The sequence below is a fragment of the Stegastes partitus genome, unplaced genomic scaffold (genome assembly GCF_000690725.1).
Source record: "Stegastes partitus isolate 25-593 unplaced genomic scaffold, Stegastes_partitus-1.0.2 Scaffold1436, whole genome shotgun sequence".
NCBI lineage: Eukaryota > Metazoa > Chordata > Actinopteri > Pomacentridae > Stegastes > Stegastes partitus.
The window spans coordinates 25,323-41,062 of NW_007579167.1; the positions used below are offsets into that span (position 1 = coordinate 25,323).

Sequence of the window (15,740 nt, forward strand, 5' to 3'; positions counted from 1 at the left end):
AAAAAAACACTCTACAAAGTTACACAAGTCTTTATTGATCACATTACATGAAAGGACTGTTTAATAGACAACAGTTAGAGCAATCTAAAATTATTACATCGATAATCATCTATCTCAGATCGCAGAGCAAGTATTTAGTAGTTAATATCAAATTTTTTTGAAAAGAAAGTTATTACAGATACTCAGTGTAATACTAACTGACAACATGGAGACAGGCACTGTTGTCATCATCACAATTGCGCAACATCTGGAACTCTACCAACCCCTCCTTGCTGGCTTTATTACATGTTTGTTAAAATGTATGTTTAATACTAAATGTGAGTCATACAAGAGAAACTAACCCTGTAAACTATTTTTAATACATCAGGTGGGATCTAATTTGTGCAATGTGAATGTAAAAAGCAAACATATATATATATATGTATATATGAAAAATTGTTAAGAATATAAAATAAAATAATGTAGTAACACAATTTACGACCCTGTTCACATTCCTTGTTCTAAAAACTCCATGGAACATTCACAGACATGACTGAAGGTCTCAACTGTTCCATCAAATCAGCTTAAGCAGATTTACAAAATCAAAATTCAAGTATTTATAAAAGTTCTGCTGTAAAGTTGTTTGAGATTATACTACAGCTTTATATTACCCATTATCGAATGCATTTATGGACCACCCTGCTTGAAATAAACCTGTGCTTAAAGCTCAAAGTCAACCACTTGGCTACAGTTAGTTCTGTTTGGGTCCATCTCATCCTGTAAAAACTCACTCTGCATCATACATCGAACCTTTATGTACCCAACCAAAGTTTATTTTTGAGTCTGTAATGGGTTCATTCCCATTTTTTCCACTGGACAATATCCATTAAAACTGCATAGTGTGTTTTCAGTGGATAAGACAAACCCAAACAGCATGAGTAACAAGCCTGACTTGCCACCTATCAGTTATAACCTTCTGACTCTGTCAGCAAATACGCAGTCATCCCCGTCATGCTATACCACATCACCAACACCAATCACTCTGAACTAAAGAGGCCTCTTGGATGACACAGTTCTTCAGCCAATTAAAAATTTACTACAATATAATGGGATCATGCAGTAAGCTTAAGGAAGGAGAATGCATTTAGAGGACTGCTTGTAAACGGATATTGTAGCAACTTAGCAAGGTAGATTTCTTGAAGTGTCAGCACAGGTTTATGATGTTTGTATGTTTCCTGTATTTTCTTTTTTTGTTGTTGTTAGAGAGCATGTGATTTTGAAATGGTAAACATTTGGGTTTGGGAGCATATTACCCAAATGTTTGTGCAAAAAGCTTTGCCCATCTCAGACACAGCTTGAGGCAAAGTATGAAATATGTTTCACTCTGTGCTTAATTCACCAACATGATTTCCTAATTCTGTAACCAATGAGTGTTAGATGAAATCATATATATATATATGTGTATAAATATATATATATATACACACAATAAAGCTAGACCTGAAGATGAAATTAATAAAAATCTGGAAACTGAAACTAAGTTTTTGTTCAGGAGTCAAGTGAATGTGTTCACTTAAGTTTACTGATTTCTGCTCTGATTTGAGCGAGTAGTGACAAAATAAAATTTAAAAAAACAAATGCTAGATTTAAGTAACATGCAGGCACTAAATTATCTATGACATTTTTATGGTTCATTTAAGATGACCATTTTTTTGGGCTACAACATTTCAAGTTGAAAAATTAGTTCTTTTAAGAGCAACACAACAGTCATTATCATAACATAGACAGTTCAAATAGACAGCATTAAATGACATGCAAGCTGGCATATTAGTTTTATTGTGTGTTCCTATATAGAGTCATCCCTAACACTAACACAGAATTCTGTATCCAGGATGACAACTGGCCTTCATACAACAAACTATGATCACAGGGACTGTGAGTCAGGCAGAGATGAGGTGATACTGGCATATGACCACTAAAAGAAGCTGTATGCAATGCTTTGTTCTAAGCCATTAAGGATGCTTCTTTAGGAGTTTGGATATTAACTTAATCTTATTCAAATTTATCTATTTTGTGGTTCCCGTTAAAGGACCAGACTTACATTTTGAGTCACATTACAGACCTTTTAATTGCATACATCTCTGACTTATTCACAGATTCTGAAAAGTCAAAGTAGGCTTTTCAGAATTGGCTATTTATTCTAGATAGGTTTTGTAGGCCAGATTAAGAATGGAAATGTCATCTTTACTTGCCAGTACCAGAAAATTAACAACAGAAAAAATGCCACAAAAATGGAGCAATGAATACAACTTTACAGGTCGTTTTATGTTGACTTACAAAAATACATCGTAAACCAGCATTTGTTCAGCCGACAACTGCTACCACAGAAATCTGTGAATATTCATGAGAAATTAGATGCCAACTCGCACTGAATGTTACACTGCTACATCTTGGAAAATGAGATTTTGTGATGGCTCAACATGTGTAGTACAGGCTTTGGCTGAGCCCGTTTTCTGAAATGTTTGACTGTCTAAGAAGTTGATAGGGAACAGTGCAAGGCATGCTAGATGTACTGACATATAATGGGAACAATAGAACGATTCTGGAGTTATTTCAACAGATTTATTTTCCAGATACATCAACATTCTAAGAAAATTGCAGCTATTGTACCTTCTTTAAATCGTTTTCTGGATACATCTTTATGGCAGCACAGGTAAGAGGAAATCATCATTTCTGGCTAAGGAGATGGCCAATATTTACTTTTATAAACTTAACTGGCCCTGAATCCAGAAATAGAGGTTTGATAGAATATTATTATTGTTTAGATTGTGCTTATCATGACATAGACTGTCTGGAATTTCCTTCTCTGCATTCTGGATGAACTCAGACTTTGCTTGATTAGTCAGATTCTTTCAAGATCAGAATTTATTTGAGGTTGGCCAACACATCATTAAAGATGTTGAGGAAGAGGTGAACATGGTACTCCTTGAAAACCAATGCTGGACGGAAACGGATTGATCGATCCCCACATCCTCCCAGGAGGACACCTATCAATGACAAACAGTTACTACAGCAGTGTTCAAAGAAGAGAGGATCATCATCTTGGAATTTTGCATTTTCAACCCTAAATTTGTGAGGCTGTGGTACAGTAATGACTAGCACCCCAAACCGAAATAAATAAATAAATAAATAAACACACACACACACACACACACACACACGTCATCAGAAATTCTACAATTTCATTAAGCAGATGCTTTTATCCAAAGCGACGTACATCTGAGAGCAGATACAACACAAGCAAGGATCTACTCAGGAGAAAACAATCTGGAAAAGTGCTATAGAACAAATTCAAGTGTGACAGGGTGTTGATGCAAATAGCAGGCTGTGTGAGACGTAATTGGATTTTTAGTTTTTTGTTTGTTTGTTTTCAGGCAGTCAAGTGCAAAGGTATTTAGTGAAGAGCTGGGTCTTTCGTCTTTTCTTAAAGACTGAGAGGGAATCAGCAGATTGAACAGAGTTTGGTAACTCGTTCCACCACTGCGGATCCACAGAGGAGAAGAGTCTAGCTATCGACCTCAGCCCTGTTGTGGTGGTTGTATCTGGAGGCTTTTGTTGGTCGAGCATAGTGAGCGAGAGGGAGTGTAGATCTGAATGAGAGAGTTCAGGTAGGAGGGAGCTGTTCTTGTTGTGGTTTTGTAAGGAAGTGTCAGGGTTTTGAATCTGATGCAGGCAGCAATTGGAAGCCAGTGAAGCGATCTGAACAGCGGGGTGACATGTCCTGTTTTTGGCTGGTTGAAAACTAGATGTGCTGGTCAAAGTACTGTCCTAATTGCACAGTCAAAACTATTTACAGAAAACTATAAAAGTGTGTCCGTAGTTCAGGTCTGCTTTAGGCACGACATGCTGCTCATTATGGTGTGTGACTCAGCTCCCCATTGCCAGGCTCACAGCAGTGGACTGTGGTAACGAAGAGTGCTGTAGTCCAACGTTGCAGCAGGACCGACCACAGCTAACCTGTGATGGTCTTGTCCTTGTCTATATACTATGAGGTGGTCTCAGTGAGTAGAGAGAGAGATTTTTAAAAAAATTATTTTTCTTTTTCAGAGCAGTGGAGAGAGACACAAGAGCGGGGAGAAGAGTGGGGAAAGACCTGCAAGCAAATAGCTGTAGTCGGGAGTTGATCCCACGCCCACTGTGTTGGGGACTTTAGCCCCTGTTTGTGGGTCGCCGTCTTATCCAGTTGAGCAACCAGGTTGCTTCTAAGAGAAAGATTTTTTTTTAAAGTCTCTGTGTTCAGCTCTTAGTGATTTTTGTAGTTTTTTTCTGAATCTGCTTAGTACAAAGTTTAGTTTTGCTCTTGTAGTCCTCATTTTAATGTTTACTTTATCTTGACTTTCCTACACTTTCATCCACATTAGAGCTATGTTAAGTTACTACTGATAAAAACAGAATTATAATGAAGTCATTTGTAAAATCAGACCAAAGAAAGCCAGAGTAAGAAAAGGACAATCAGTCTATCATCTCGTGATATTGCCAATGCATCCTCGCATTAGTGAAAAACCTGCAGAACAAAGTATGACCGTATACACCCCTAACTAAACTAAACATGTCCTACTTAACATGAGAGTTTACAAGAATAAATGAACCGTAGCCCCTCCCCCCCAAATAAGAAATAGAGAATGACTATCGATTTGCTTTATACCTTTGTCTCTGGCCTTGACCAGGATCCTATCGCGTGTTGCATCATCACAGATGTCAATGGCACAGAAGGTCCCCTGTCCTCGAGCTGCGCTCAATATGCCGGGGTACTGAGCCTGGGGATTACAAGCATATAGGTCATGTTCACACACATTTAGGTCATCCAAGCCTGTGCCAAACCACAGTAAATGTGTTTATGACTGAGACAATAAAAATTCAATATAGCTGCTCTGATGTACAATTTAATGGGTTGAATACAATCAGAGATTTTTGGGAAATTTCTATCCCAGTTGTAATAGTAAAGAAAAATCTATGGGTTTAGGATAGGTATTGATTATATCAATATAACTGCTTGTGCGAATACTCAGTCTGGTACTTTGTTGATATGGTTTTTTGTAACACTGTGCAGGAAAAATAAACTCAAAACAGAATTTGTTTGTATTTTATAATAAAATATTCTAACAGCAATGCTTCCAATAGTATATAATGTAATTGTAATATCTATAATTATGTAAAATATAAATCGCATTATTCACTATCATTTCACTTGTCCTCTGCTGCTGCGGATTCATTGCTTGACAGGTAGCACAAGTAGAAGGAAGAGGGGCTTCCTGGATAGTCAACAAAAGTGCTAAGAGCCAGCATTCAAGATTCAGTCGAGATGAGGTAAAAGTACATCATTTTCTAAAATATATGAAAAACATAGCATATATACAGGGAGTAATACATGATGCATGCTCTGAATTATATACAAATTGAATAAATACATTTGGACCAAGTGAATTAAACTGCAACTGTAAGCACTGTACCTGTAGCTCATAAAGGCCATGTAGCAGGGCTTTCCCCGAACGGGTCACTTCCTCCAGAAGGTTTTCTCTACGGATTACATTAAGAACTTCTGAAAGGAACAAGTTCTTTGATGGGTCACCCATCCATGTGTTAAAGATGCGGTATGGCTAAAAAAAAAAAAAGAAAAAGGAAACAAAATAGGGTCAAAAGTATTGTTGATATGCATCATTAGTGTACCTGAAAGTATGAAAACATTTTGTATGAATACATTCAGAAGTATGAAAAAATTTGGATAAAACAGAAATTCAAATGTATAAAAAACATCAGAATAAATAGATTTATTTTTTAATTGGCAAGATATGTAACTGTGTACAGCATTTTGTAAATAAACCAGAAAGATTTGCACAAATACAGTTTTTAAAATTAATCCTTTACATCTGCATAGGAAGTGTGTCCTCTTGCACAGAGCCCCATATGTTTAGACAGCAGCCTAGAATTGGCCTAAAGATGGATTCTGGCATTTTGTTGTTGAAGTAGTAGCCAAAGTAGGCTCTCCTACATGCTTGGAAAGGGAGGGGTGAAGAGCAACCATTCCACTTGATGACACTAAATCACGCTAGTCCTTTAAGTACACTTACAAGGTTTTGACACAGTCTTTAATACATTATTTTGAGAATGTGGCCATAAAAGTTGACAGAGACTTCATCTAATTCAGCCCTGGTGTGTACTCCAGGTCGAGCCAGTCACTCAATATGCAAGCCATAGTGCAGTATTTAAAAAAAAATAAAAAAAAATCAAGCTCTGAGTTTTTAACTTCATATCCGTTGAACTCAAAGAAACGCACTTGGTCCACTTAGTATTTTGGTTAATGAGGTAATAACTACAGATATGGATACTAGGAGGAAATAAAGAGGACAATGTGCAGAACAAGAGCTACTTTTGGAAAGATCAAACCAGGGTCAAACCCAACCTGAGGACAAAAGGAGAAACACACAGTCTGCAACAGCTTACAAAGTTTGCTTTAATGGTATTTAAGAAACAGATGTTTTGTTCATGTCATGTTCAAAATTTTGTGAATATTTTAATGCATGGCTTGTATGTGAAGTGTTTGCTCATCGTGGGGCTCATACCCAGTTTGAAGGTCTGTGTAGAGCTTTTTGGTTACAAACTGATTACTAGTTCTGTTGTTGTGGAGCTCTCTTCTGTTTTGTTTTTTTTGCTACTCAATTTCATTATTGGATAAAAATAAACAAAAAAAGTCAAACCTTATCTGCCTGCAATTCATCCTTGTGGTAGTAGCCCCCAGTCAGAAGCTTCTTGCTGAAGGAGACAATGTCAGCAGGGTCATCCATGCCCCAGTGCTCATGGGCCCAAAACTTTCCTGTGCCACCCCCACCAGTCTGGACTTCATCCACATGAAAAGCACAGCCATGCTGGTGGAATGAAAAAAAATAACAGATTGAAAAGGACTAACAGACAGATCATGAATACAAACATAATGTAAATCTTGATTTAATCCAAATGCTGTGGATATGATAAGGCTGTGAAGATCTATGGATGGATCGCAGCTGTCATAAGATGAAGGTGGGCATGGCATTTCTGGATTTACTGCAGTCAAGAAAAGTCAAATCAAATTTATATATACAATCCAATGCCAGAAATTAGCTCAAGGACCTTTGCAATCTGTTATGCATCAAATGCCCTCTAGTCTTGTAATCAGTGAGTTGCTATTTTGGATTTAGCTCTCCTATGGATAACATATTTCACTGCTGATGGTAGGAGTGGCCACACAAAAGACAGAAACTGAGTTGAAATCTTTACACACCGCTTTTGCAAACCCATATCTACCAATCAGTTATTATCTATAATAATACTATATTAATAATATTACAGAATCTATAAATAATGGTAGCTAGAAGCCTGCCATTGGCAGCGTGTGTCACGTGGCTTTCTCCCCCTCTTCCACTGTCTGCATGTTACTGCATTCAAAATCTATCCTATAGGAAAAAACAACAACCACCACCTCTGGTCAGGAACTCACTACACTGAATTTTTAGTTTTGCATAGGATTTAGATTATGCAGAAAGGCAGCTCTGCTGTTTTCTTTTTTGATTTTGTTTTGGTGAATGAGTCATTTTAATGACAGTGCTCTCCACCTTGTGTGCAAATGATCGACCAAAACAATTCTCCCCCCCTTCACTATTTTGAAGGAGCACTATCACCGCATTCTTTGCTTAGTTCTGCCTAAGATGATAATTGGTTATGGAAAATAAACTCTTGTTTTTTGAATGATAGTGAGATGCAGCTATTCTGTGTTGCAAAACTGTTTAGCAATGTAGAAAAATACATTAAAAAAAAAAACCTAGAGAAGTGGAGAAGAGATGTATTTTGCAAAGTTGCAAAAAGTAAAATTTTGAGCCTTTTTCAATGTTAGCAACAGCTGTTTGATGATATAGTTAAGATGAAGGCTAATGTTTTTTATGAAATGTTAAATTTATTTGTCTCTACAACATTAGTGTCATTAAATACATTACTACACTGCTCAAAAAAACAAAGGGAACCCCTAAACAACACAACGTAACTCCAAGTCAATCACACTTCTGTGAAATCAACCTGTCCAGTTAGGAAGCAACACTGATTGTGAATCAATTTCACCTGCTGTTGTGCAAATGGAACAGACACCAGGTGGAAATGGGAGGCAATCAGCAAGACAACCCCTATAAAGGAGTGGTTCTGCAGGTGCTGACCACAGACCATTTCTCTGTTGTTGTCCTTTCTGGCTGATGTTTTGGTCATGTTTGCATTTTGTCAGTGCTCTCACCCCAAGAGGTAGCATGAGGCGGTGGCTACAACCCACAGAAGTTGCTCAGGTAGTGCAGCTCATCCAGGATGGCACGTCAATGTGAGCTGTGGCAAGAAGGTTTGCTGTGTCCAGAGCATGGAGGAGATGCCAGGAGACAGGCCAGTACACCAGGAGACGTGGAGGGGGCCATAGGAGGGCAACAACCCAGCAGCAGGACCGCTACCTCCTCCTTTGTGCAAGGAGGAGCACTGCCAGAGCCATGCAAAATGACCTCCAGCAGGCCACTAATATGCATTTTTCTGCTCAAACTGTCAGAAACAGACTCCATGAGGGTGGCATGAGGGCCCGACGTCCACAAGTGGGGCTTTTGCTTACAGCCCAACACCGTGCAGGGCGATTAGCATTTGCCAGAGAACACCAAGGTTGGCAGATTGGCCATTGGCGCCCTGTGCTCTTCACGGATGAGAGCAGGTTCATGCTGAGCACATGTGACAGACGTGACAGATTCTGGAGATGGCGTGGAGAACTATTCTGCTGCCTGAAACATCCTCCAGCATGACCGGTTTGGCAGTGAGTCAGTAATGGTGTGGGGAGGCATTTCTTTAGATTTGCCAAATAATAATATTAAATGAGACAATCAACCAGATTTTCACTCATCAGTTACTTGTCATGCTTGCCTGCTGACTTGGCTTTATCTGTCTCTAAAGATGTCATGACTACTCTGTATCCTCTAATATAGTAAAATAGAGTAAGACACCAGAAGCTCAGCCACTATAGCTACAAAACCAACCAACATAGTTATAGTACAATGTATAAGTGAATATTCACTGTGGGACTCAGCGGTCTCATCCTCTTCTCACTCTGCACTCAAGTCAGATCACATCATTGTAAAATCTAAATATAATGGAGCATAATCGCTGACATATTATCAACCACTACTCTATTGTCAGATATAAATTTTACCAAGGTGTGACTATTTCAAAGTATTACTCGGAATAATTGATGCATTTGTGTTAAAACTGTGGTGTTTGAGACTTGTAAACCAGTAGTTTTTTTCAAGTTCGATACACCTCTAAATGAGTACAACAGACTGCCTTTGAAAAGCTCTGTTACTTTTGTAGAAACTCTTACCTTGCGTGCAATTTTGCGGAGCTGTTTGAAGAAGTCTGGGGAGGCATGGTTGTCTCCGCCTTCAGCCTGAATTGGTTCAATTACAATCCCTGCCACAGGCATCCCCTTCTGCCTCCACTTCACGATCAGATCCTCCACCTGGATATGCAAACAAGCACACAAATGTATTTTTATTTTGGTCCAGGAGATATTTTCATGACTTAAAAGTGAAAAATAAATTGAACACTTTAGGTCGTTTAAATTTCCCCCATTGGGGGATCAATAAAGTATTCTATTGTATCTCTCACCCTGTGCAATGCTGAAAAACTCCAACCCCTCTCAAGGAGTTGGTTTCCAGAACCTTTGCTGCCCTGCCTGTCTGCTTGACTCCTGGCTTCTATTGCACCCAACCTCAAAGCCTTTGCCTGTAGGTGGTGGGACCACTGGGTGGTGGCCTCATGTAGCTTTTCCAGGCTGTGCTCAATCGAGCCCCAGGGCCTACAGCTTGGCGGCCAAACACTTGCCAACAAGCTCCCCCCCCCCGGCTGGGCTCGAGAAGGGGGCCACAGTCTCCTTATTCCAGGCGGGATAGCACTGCTCCTTGAATCCAAAATCACAGGGTTGCCTTGATTGGGTCTGTGGCAACGCAGCTTCATATGCCATAAGCTGCTTTGCAAATGTTCTTCTGACACCTTACTATCATAGCCAGCATTGGGCCTTCTGTGGAATTGGAGCATGCAGATTGGACCATTACTATGTCACTGGCTCATCGGTCATCCTTCCTTGAACCACTTTCGGCAGATACTAACCACTGCGCACCAGCGATACCCCACACAACCTGGACATGCAAAGTTTGAAGTCACTCAGATCCTCATGCCACCTTTTTTTTCCCCGGCTGCCAACATATCAACTTCAAGAATTGACTGCTCACTTACTGCCCTTACTCATCAAACAGTAAATGCTGTTAAGTGGTCACAGTTGTGCAGAATGCTGTCATTGTGCAGTTTGTCCACTAGATGGAGCTCTGACTCCATTCAGTCCTAACCGCTGTCTTCTCAGTAGTACAGGAGTAGGTTACAGCCAGGCATCATTACAGGAGTGAGATGAGCAGAGCTACTGACAGATAAGTTCACAACAACGTTGTGACATTAACAATGACTCCTGTTTCACTTTAGTCTCTTTGCCATGAGTCATGGTGACTGACGCGTGCTTCGTTGCAACGATCATGCTCTTCATTTACGTTGCATTGCTGAAGTTGTGCTAACCTTGGTTAAGTTACTCCCTGTCTGTTTATGTTAGCAATATACACAGCCTACCTCCTCCAGACAACGGGCCTCCTCCTGGGCATTCTCTCTGGTAAACTCCTCCAGTGGGTACTTCAGTTTGGGGAATGGGGCAATTGGCCAATCAAATGATGGCACATCCAGCTTATGGATTACTTTGGAGTGTGTTGTTGCCAAGCAACCTTAACGAGACAAAAAAGATGTTAGCTGAATACCCAATGTGGAAATGCTAATTTAGCCTTTAATGTACTTATTTAATAGCCTTTACCCTTAAATCATCTTATTTTGGATAGTACATTTTTGTATTTTGTTACATTGTGACTTTAATAAAAGAACAGTTTTCACTGTTGAACAGTCTGCCACTACATCTTCCCAACCCTTACTGCCACATGCTTTTAAAAGCAATTGGAGGAAGCAATTTCTTCCACACATGCTGTCACTAAAATATAACTATCAATATGGAGACCTTAGTATACAGCACTAAGACATCAGGAATACCATACACTTTAACCCTGTATATTTTTGTAATAGAGTGTATTTGTGTATTAATGTTCTCTGTGTGTATTTCTATTATGTTATTTCTCATTTATGCTGGCAGGTTCAACCATTTCCACACAGTATGTAAAACAAATGTGCAGGTGATGTGCATGGCAGTATCTTTTTTACATAGTGTATTAGGCAAGTTAGAGTTTCTCTCTTTTTTCAGGTCTCATTCGATTAAAAAAGAAAAAGCTTTTTCACCTTCCAGTATTTTGAACATTGGCTTTATGAAGTCGGTTCAGCTGACCAGACCAGTAGATCCTGAGTGTGTGAGATATTTATGCTGAAGTCTGCCAGCATAAAGCTAGCAAATATAGACACATAGCTGAAATTGTCACCACCGAGAGATGTAGTGATTATTGCACACTGAGAGTATGTGATTAGAATGGAGTTTGCCCCACATAGGTTTTGTCCACCTACACAATGACAACACTGAAATGCAAAGGGTACTGTAATGTGTTTCTTCCATAAGCAGAATGAAATTTGCTAGTTACATCATGTTACATTTCAAATTTAAAGTTGGTGTTCACAGTTGGCAGAACACTTCTTCAATATACCCACCAGCCTGGAAGGCTGAGTATCAGCCAGCATGCGGCTTTCAAAAAGAAGTCTCCATTATAAAAACCCTTTAATCTGGCTCTATTCAAACATATCCAGCCCGTTAAGGTGAGAGCTGCATACAAAACATCTGCATTATAGTAAAAGAGGAGAGCTGTTCAGTTTTTTAAATCTCTACACAGTGGCAACATTCATGTAAAACACTGACGTTTCCGTTTATGTAAGTATTTAACATACCCAGTGTTCTTCCATGGAAACCTCCCATGAAAGATAAAATACTGAGGTCTGGACAACCCGGGGCCTTAGATAGAAAGGCAAGGAATAAAAAGAGAAAGTAACAAAGCAACAGAAAAACAAAAACAAAAATAATGAAAAAGAAGCACATATTTAACACAATATAGCTAGAAATAGCAAAATATTATAAGAAGTAGTGAGACCTGATTTATCATGCAGGAGCTCAGGTCTTCATCAGATGGAGTCTTGTGGCCTCGTTCCTTATTCTGAAACAAAAGCAAACGAACAAAGAAGTTAAGCTGATTTTGCATTTTAAAATTTGCACATTCCCCTCATGCAAATATTGTTCATTTCAGCTATTAGTGACAATGTGTCTCCTAAATCACAGAAAGACCATTCTCAGTGTTTGTGTACTGCAGGCTTCATGTTTTCACATCACAATACAAGCTGCCCATTGGAGAAAGACTGGCTCCAGTTCTGCAGTGTTTTCACAAATGCTGCATGACACAAGGTTTGTGGCAATAAAATGTAGGTTTAAGGTTAATATGTCCAGCAGCACATTAGGTAATTTGATGTAATATTTAGATTTTAATGGCACTAAAATTATTCAGCTTCATTCAGAGCCACATGGGCACTTATCACAGAGAGTACCATCAGCCACTAAAAAAAACATCATCGTGATGCAATCATGGTTATTGCAGTTTTTAAAAGAAAGCCATCAGTTCCATTACGGGAACTGTTACATCTAGAATTTCTGAAACCTTCATTTTTGCCACCTATTTTGGATTTAGTTTTATCTTTTATAAGGATGTCAGACAACATTACTGACAAAGACAGACAGTTATACCAATTTACTAAATTGTAGTGCAACAGGTCAAACAGACAAGTCTGCTTCTGAATAACAGTTATTTTGGGCTGCCTAGGCTGTTTTAATAAGTAGGAGCTACAGTCTGGGATTATGCAGGCCCTTGAAAAATACTGACTGCATTAAAACCAAGTTAATTTGTCTTTATTATTTCGTTTTTATTTGTGGAAATAAAATGTCACATTATCACTGATAACTGTGTGAAACTCATATCAATTGACCTTTGCTCTGTTGATTTGGATATTTCCCTTTTTTCTGCCTCTCGGAAGTCCCCCAGCATTATGTCAAATTAACAGATAAAACAACTGGGCAACGTACTGGCGCTCTAATTAATTCATTGTTTTTACTAAGGTCATTTGGTTTAGACCATTTCAACCAGGTAATGCATAATATATCCTCAGTATGTACTCACTCACCCTGTACCAGATAAACATTGCTTTGTAAGCATTCTCATTGGAGCAAGAACCACAAGCCATTGTCTGAACACGAGTCATTCCGCTAGGAGCCACCTGACAGAAAGAAAGGCAAGAAAAGTATGTGAAGTTTAGTCAACTGGCACTATCGACAGAAAGTTAAATAAAAGCTAGAAAATGATGTACAATTTCAGTTAAACCATAATAAAAGCAAGGATAACAACACTTTTACCCTGTATGTTCAGCATATTAAATTCTAAGTTGTACGTGTGTGTGTGCGTGTGTGTGATACTAACTGAGATGAGACTTTCAGTAAGTTTGTCCGGAAAGTTCTCAGGTGGCAGGATTCCCAGGGCAGGTCGGTTCACAAAAGTACTCTTAAGGAAAGAGAGCACAATTAATTCAGGATCACATATGCATGCACATGCATGACTGTATTCAGTCATCACATACACTTTTAAAGATCATACTGTAGATATCAAATCAATCAAATCAAGTTTACTGTCATTTTGCTGTACATACACAGTAGCACAGGCAAGACGAGAGAGCGTTTCTTCAGGAGCCAATAACTCAAAGCAATTTAAATAAAGAAATGTTTGCATATGTAGATCAGCACTTCAGCATTCTGACAGCTTGTGGAATGAAGCTGTTCTTCCTTTAATGCTCCGGAAACGTTTGCCTGATGGTAGCAGTTCAAACAGTTTATGGAGAGGGTGTGAGGAGTCCCTGACAATGTTCAGTGCCCTGCTCCTGCAGTGGCTCTGGAAAAGTTCTTGGACAGAGGTGAGGAAACTCCGGTGACCCTCTCAACTCTTGTAAGGATCCTCTGCAGGGCTTTTCTGTCCGACATACTGCAGCTGGAGTACCATGTTGAGATGCAGCATGTCAGAACGCTCTCCACCACACGTCTGTAAAAAGTCCTGAGGATGCTGGCAGTGAGAGAGGCTTGTTTCAGCTTCCTCAGGAAATGCAGTTTCTGCTGAGACTGTTTGGTGATCACTGTGGTGTTCTTATTCCAGCTCAAGTCCTGCGAGATCTGCACTCCGAGGAACTTGATGTTCGCCACTTCTCCACTGTGTAGCCACTGATGCTGAGGGAAGCATGCTCAGGACATGACCTCCGGAAGTAGATAATGATCTCATTTGTTTTGTCCACGTTGAGCAGCAGGTTGTTCTTACTGTGCCAGCCCTCAAGGTGTTTCACTTCATTTCTGGACATTGATTGTTTGTTCTCACGAATAAGTCCCACTACTGTGGTATCATCAGCAAACTTGTCCCCTCATGTGTGGCTGCACAGTCGTGTGTTAGCAGTGTAAACAACAGTGAACTGAGTACACAGCCTTTTGAGGAGATCCAGTGCTCAGCGTGATGGAGTTGGAAATGTTCCGACTCAGACAGACTCGGTCCTTCAGTCAGAAAATACAGGACCCAGAGACATGTGGCGGTATCCAAACCGAGTAGGAGGAGTTTCTCAATTAGTCTCTGGAGGATGATAGTATTAAACCTTTATTTTCCAGGTGGGTGATGATTGAGTGCAAGGTGGTGGATATAACATCCTCTGTGGAACAGTTGGGACGGTAAGCGAACTGAAGAGAGTCAAGCGATGCAGGAAGGCTGGCTGTGATATGTGGTTTGACGAGCTGTTCAAAACACTTCATCACAATCCGTGTCAGTGCGACGGGGCAATAGTCATTCAGACAGGCTACACCTGATCTTGGACCTTGTAGCCCAGTTCCATTCAATTCAATTCAAATAACTTTATTGAATTTCCCTTCTGGGATAAATAAAGTATTTTTAATTCATTTCAATTTATTCATTCATTCATTCATTTCATTTATCCCCTTGGGGCAATTCAAAAGCTCACTGAGCATTTAATATGAAGAAATAGAAAAAACCCCAAAATAATAAAAATAAATAATAAACAGGGCTGCAAGGTGGCTTGGTAGTTAGCATCGTTGCCTCACAGCAAGAAGGTCGCCGGTTCGTGTCCCAGTGAGGACACCCGGGATCTTTCAGCGTGGAGTTTGCATGTTCTCCCTGTGCAGTGTGGGTTCTCTCCGGGTTCTCCGGCTTCCTCCCACAGTCCAAAAACCTGTTGATGTAATCGGTGATTCTAAATTGTCCGTAGGTGTGAATGCGAGTGTGCTTGGTTGTCTGTCTCTAAGTGTAGCCCTGTGATAGACTGGTGACCTGTCCAGGGTGTCCCCTGTCTTCAGCCTGAGTCAGCTGGGAGTCCAGCCCCCCTGCGACCATAGTGAGGATTAAGCGGTAATGGATGGATGGAAAATAATAAACAATAAACCACATCTTTTATATCACATTACATTACATTAGCATTGGCAGGGAGTCAGTGGGTCAAAGATGGTTATGCATCTTATACAGCTCTGGGAACAAAAGTTGCCCTCCTTCTTTGAGTCCAGCAGCCTGGGCAGCGAAGGCGACATCCAGAGGGGAGCCACTCAAATG

General features: G+C 39.8%; 1 protein-coding gene across 3 annotated transcripts in view; it reads right to left on the reverse strand.

Moving 5' to 3' along the window:
- The window catches only part of abat (4-aminobutyrate aminotransferase), a 53,495-nt gene that overhangs the window by 4,377 nt on the left and 33,378 nt on the right, over positions 1-15,740 (reverse strand). The window contains exons 9-18 of one of the 3 annotated variants that reach the window (XR_520893.1): positions 13,572-13,652; positions 13,279-13,371; positions 12,201-12,263; positions 12,001-12,064; positions 10,699-10,847; positions 9,404-9,541; positions 6,735-6,902; positions 5,490-5,636; positions 4,685-4,796; positions 85-3,026 (exon numbers count right to left, since the gene is read on the reverse strand). Coding sequence is in view for 2 of the 3 variants with exons in the window: in XM_008299594.1 (XP_008297816.1) it covers positions 2,905-3,026; positions 4,685-4,796; positions 5,490-5,636; positions 6,735-6,902; positions 9,404-9,541; positions 10,699-10,847; positions 12,001-12,064; positions 12,201-12,263; positions 13,279-13,371; positions 13,572-13,652 (1,137 nt within the window). In the remaining variant the exon portion in view is untranslated. Of the gene's footprint in view, positions 1-14; positions 3,027-3,748; positions 4,637-4,666; positions 4,797-5,489; positions 5,637-6,734; positions 6,903-9,403; positions 9,542-10,698; positions 10,848-12,000; positions 12,065-12,200; positions 12,264-13,278; positions 13,372-13,571; positions 13,653-15,740 lie in introns of those variants that run through there. The other 2 variants (XM_008299594.1, XM_008299595.1) reach the window with 2 other exon arrangements.